This window comes from Poecilia latipinna, unplaced genomic scaffold (genome assembly GCF_001443285.1).
Source record: "Poecilia latipinna isolate Pla-1442-1.1 unplaced genomic scaffold, P_latipinna-1.0 Scaffold4381, whole genome shotgun sequence".
Taxonomy (NCBI): Eukaryota; Metazoa; Chordata; class Actinopteri; order Cyprinodontiformes; family Poeciliidae; genus Poecilia; species Poecilia latipinna.
The window spans coordinates 8,589-13,256 of NW_015116997.1; the positions used below are offsets into that span (position 1 = coordinate 8,589).

At 39.1% G+C, this 4,668-nt stretch overlaps 1 protein-coding gene across 1 annotated transcript in view; it reads left to right on the top strand.

Annotated features, from left to right (window-relative positions):
* Positions 1-4,668, top strand: part of LOC106942564 (V-set domain containing T-cell activation inhibitor 1-like) — a gene marked incomplete at its 3' end in the record, with an annotated part of 13,574 nt that overhangs the window by 4,899 nt on the left and 4,007 nt on the right. The window contains exon 2 of the mRNA XM_015025882.1: positions 1,909-2,259. Coding sequence (XP_014881368.1) covers positions 1,909-2,259 — 351 coding nt within the window. The remainder of the gene's footprint in view (positions 1-1,908; positions 2,260-4,668) is intronic.

The window sequence follows — 4,668 nt, forward strand, 5'->3', positions numbered from 1 at the left end:
CTTCCCATTCCGCTGCCATTCTTGTTCACTGTCTTGTGACATCACGCCTGGACTATTGCAACTCCCTTCTGTTTGGTCTCACCCAGAAATCTCTTCATAAACTTCAACTGGTCCAGAACTCAGCTGCCCGTATCATTACTAAAACCCCATCCATGCACCACATCACTCCTATCTTGCAAAGACTTCATTGGCTGCCTACCAAGTTCCGCATAGAATACAAAATTCTTCTGTATACTTTTAAGGCTCTTTACAATTTTTCCCCACTATATCTTTCCAATCTTATTCATATTGCCACTCCCTCTCGTTCCCTCAGATCATCCTCCTCCATCCATTTTTCTGTCCCCTCTGTCCGTCTTACTACCATGGGGAGCAGAGCTTTCAGTCGCTCTGCTCCCCAACTCTGGAACTCATTACCACCCCACCTTAGAAACATAAAGTCATTCCCTAAATTTAAAACCGAACTTAAAACACACCTTTTTAGATCTGCCTTTTCAACATGACACAATTGGTTTGCTTGATTTTTTATATAGATTTTTTACATCTATATATATAGATTTCATATAGATACATTGTTGTGTATTTATTCTATCTATTTTTAGTTGCTACATTTTTTATTGTTTCTGTTACTTTTCGCTCTTTGCACGGTGTCCTTGAGTGCCAGAAAGGCGCCTTTGAAATAAAATGTATTATTATTATTATTCATAGAATCACAAATCTAAGTATAAACTGTTACAGACAATAAACACAATAAGAACATGTTTAATCTGTGGCATTGTTCATTAAAATGGCACATTTATGATGTATTAACATTAAATACGATCAGTTCACTTAATGATATTAGCGATTAGGTTATGTATTCAAGTACTTTTACTTTTAATACTTAAGTATTTTTAAAAGCCAGTACTTTTTTACTTTTACTTAAGTACAAATGTTCATGTGGTACTTTGACTTTTACTTGAGTACATTTTTGTCTGTGTATTTGTACTTTTACTTAAGTACATTTTTTGAGTACTTTCTCCACCACTGTACATATCAACACTTCAAGGTGTATCATCTGAGGCCATAAGTAAAACTTTCACTTAAGTGATATTTGGAGAGCATTAACACCAATAAATATAATTTATGTTTCTCTTTACATCCCACAAAATGCCATCCCATGCACAATATTACAAATATAAATGTAGCGGCTGGGAACAGGAAGTCAGAACCACACCAGAATCAGGATTCAGGATAGTTTTATTCCTGTTCAAAACAAGAACAGTTTAAACACAGCAGCTCCTGGGCTCCGGATTCTCCACAAACACCCTAACCAACCAAAAGAAAAAATTAAATAACCACGTTGATACAGAAAACTTGATGGGTGTCACCAATGTGGGAGACAAATGCCCAGCACAGTGCTGCGCTAAACATGAACAGTTAAACAACAATATATATAACGTGAGTTTACAACATATTTTTTTAGAACGTTTTAAATATTTTAATACACAAATGAAAGAACTCTGTACACTTACCTCTCCCCAGCGCAGCTTGGCGCGAACTGAGGAGGGCAGGGAACACACAGGATATAACGCAAAAACAGGAAGTAAGAAAATAAAAGCTTCTCCACCAAAATAAAATACAATTAAAAAACAAAAAAAAAAACAAATATTCATAGATGAGGGTGGATTTTTACACACTAGGAACCAAAAATAAAAGCATAAAAGAGAAATAATATATAACAGACATGTTGATTCAAAGAAAATGAGTTTTGAGAAGGTTCATAAAGAAAAATAAAATGAATAAATAAAATTAACTCTGCTACATAAAAACTAATTAAATCTCAGATTAATACTGAGCTAAAGACTCACTTGACTAGGTATCTAAATCGTTCATAGATTTGTTGACTGTCTGATTTTTCTTCCCTTTAAGCCTCCCTGTATTCTTTTGCCATGGGAGAAAATGTTTTTGAGGGAGCAGAATCAGTTGTGCTACCATGCCAGTACTCAGGTATTTTACCAGAGCGAAACCCCGCAGTGATCTGGAGACGCTATGATCTCAAACCACAAATTATCCATCTGCGGCGAGAAGATGAAGATGATCTTCGTGGACAACATCAACGTTTCAGTGGACGAACATCAATGAAATCTGATGCTTTAGATTCTCTTGACTTCAGCCTCACCCTGAGAAAACCTCACCTCTCTGACAGCGGTACCTACACCTGCATCATCAGTGATGACAGAGAAGAGATCAGAGTGACAGATGTTCAACTGCAGGTCAAAGGTCAGTAACTAACTAATTTTAATTGAATCCCTATTGATTTTTTATGCTTATCGACCACTGATGTGGCATCAGTGGCAGCGCTAAATGGGGCTCATAAAAATTATGCAACTTATCAGTTCTCACCCCTTAAAAATAAACTGCTCAGTAATCCTACCCTGGAAATTTCACCAAGAAAATATTACCCAGACTGAAAGAGAAAGCTGAGCAGCCAAGTGGGAAAAAAGTGGGTAATGGCTGCTCTCTCTTTCTTATTCTGTCTATACCTCTAATATGGTGTGCTCGCTGCACTGCTGTTTGTAATGAAGATTATAAAGAAGTACAGCTTTCAGTGAGGAGTCGACTCTAAGAGTTGAGACATTTATGACTGACCCATCACAATAAAGCAGAGATATACAAATAGTTTTTAATCATGATTTGTGAAGGTTAGTAATGGATCAATGTACAGACAGGATTGGAAGTTGCAATAATGGTTTCATTAAAGTCTAAAACAACATTACATGGTCCAAAGTCACAAGAGGAAGGCACCAGGAGTAGACAAAGGGAGACGACATAAGGATCCAGCGGAAAAACGACACGTGAGACTATATACAAACCGGGGCAATCAAGGAAATGAAAGCTGGAACCAATTACCAGGGAAACAACAAGAAAAAAAAAGTTCAAGTTCAGTTTGGTGGTCCATCAGAACTAGAGGCCGGAAGCATGGCGCAATGATGAGGGTCCTTCCTAGAAATCCCACTCTGAATCTGAGGACCAGGCAGAGAGCGTGTCAGCACAGGGCTTACCCAACCCTCGCTAAAGGAGCACAGGATGTCGGGAGTTGGTTGCACAATACGTTTATTTCAGCGTCCTCTCCACTGAAAAGGCTTTCAGTCATCAAGAAACTCAAAACAACCCAGAGCTATGACAATTATGACATCTGAAACAGGATTCCAGATTTAGAAAATGTATTAAAAATACTTTAAAGAAAAAAAATTCTCCTACACTGAAAAAGAAAATAGTTGAACAAACTTAATTGAATTGCTTCAATCGGTAACAAGTAATTCAATTAAATCTATCTAACTTAATTTATTAATTTGGTTCAAGTTGACAGATTTAAGTCAATCTTATGCAAATCATTTAGTTTACATCAAATAAAGAACTAAACTAGTAAAGGATCCTTTTAAAAAAAAGAGGGGGTGGCTCAGGCAGCCTTTATTTGAGAGTAGACAGAAAAGTGGATAATGAAAGGGGAAACACATGCGGCAAAAGTCATCAGGTCAGGAATTGAACCTGCGATTTCCACATCAAGGAATAAGACCCCTTTATGTGAGTTGTGCTCTCTCAGCAAATTAGATGGGCTGCAGACAAATAAGAAAAATGCTTAAAGGGGCCATTTGAAGGCTTGGGCTCAGTCTGAGTTTTTAATTTAACCCAATCACTAAGTCTTGGCTGTGAGATATGTAATTCGCAAGTTTGATGCTCTGAAGATTACCAGAAATTGCCTGTACTCTAAACAACCAGGTGAGAAGCTCAGTCATCCGGGAGGGAGTTAGAGTAGAGCCACTGCTCCTTCACATCGAGAGGAGTCAGTTGTCAGGCATCTGGTCAGGATGCCTCCTGGACGCCTCCCTGATGAGGTGTTCTGGGCACGTCCCACCAGGAGGAGGCCCACAGGAAGACCCAGGACACACTGGAGGGACTATGTCTCTTGGCTGGCCTGGGAACACCTTAAGCTTCCCCTGGAGGAGCTGGAAGAAGTGGCTGGGGAGAGGGAAGTCTTAGCCTCCTTACATAGGCTGCTACTCCCATGACGTGACTCTGGATAAGTGGAAGAGAATGGATGGATGGATGGATGGATGGATGGATGGATGGATGGAAATAACTATCCAGTATGTCAGGTCAGCATGTGCTATCAGATCGTCATACGCTTAGCACAAACTCACGGCTATATCTGTCAGACACGTCATTACCATAAGATTTCATTTAATCAGCAACATAGAATCATGACGTAGATCGTCATACACTGTTATTAACAGTTGTATGGCATCCTGACTTAGCGGTTAAGTGAGTTTTACACGGGCGTGTGTTGTAGCTGACTCCAGCTGCAGCCAGACCCTGCTTTAAATGCCCTTTGAAACCACGACAACACATGTATATCTATATAGTTATCATTGAAAACAATTTAATGACTTATTTTCGTCATAACTTGCTGCGTATGGTGAACTGACAACTCCTCTGACTGTCGGACTTCTTAATGCGCAGGCATGGTACTCACTGCATGTTTGCTATTCTGACAGCGTATGGTAATCTGATAGAACGGCTATCAGTGAGTGACACTCCAGTCCTATCTAATAAGTAAAGAGACGAGCAGAAGAATCGGTCTGTTTCTTAATGTCGCATCAATATATTGCAGACTTTTGGACACAGCGT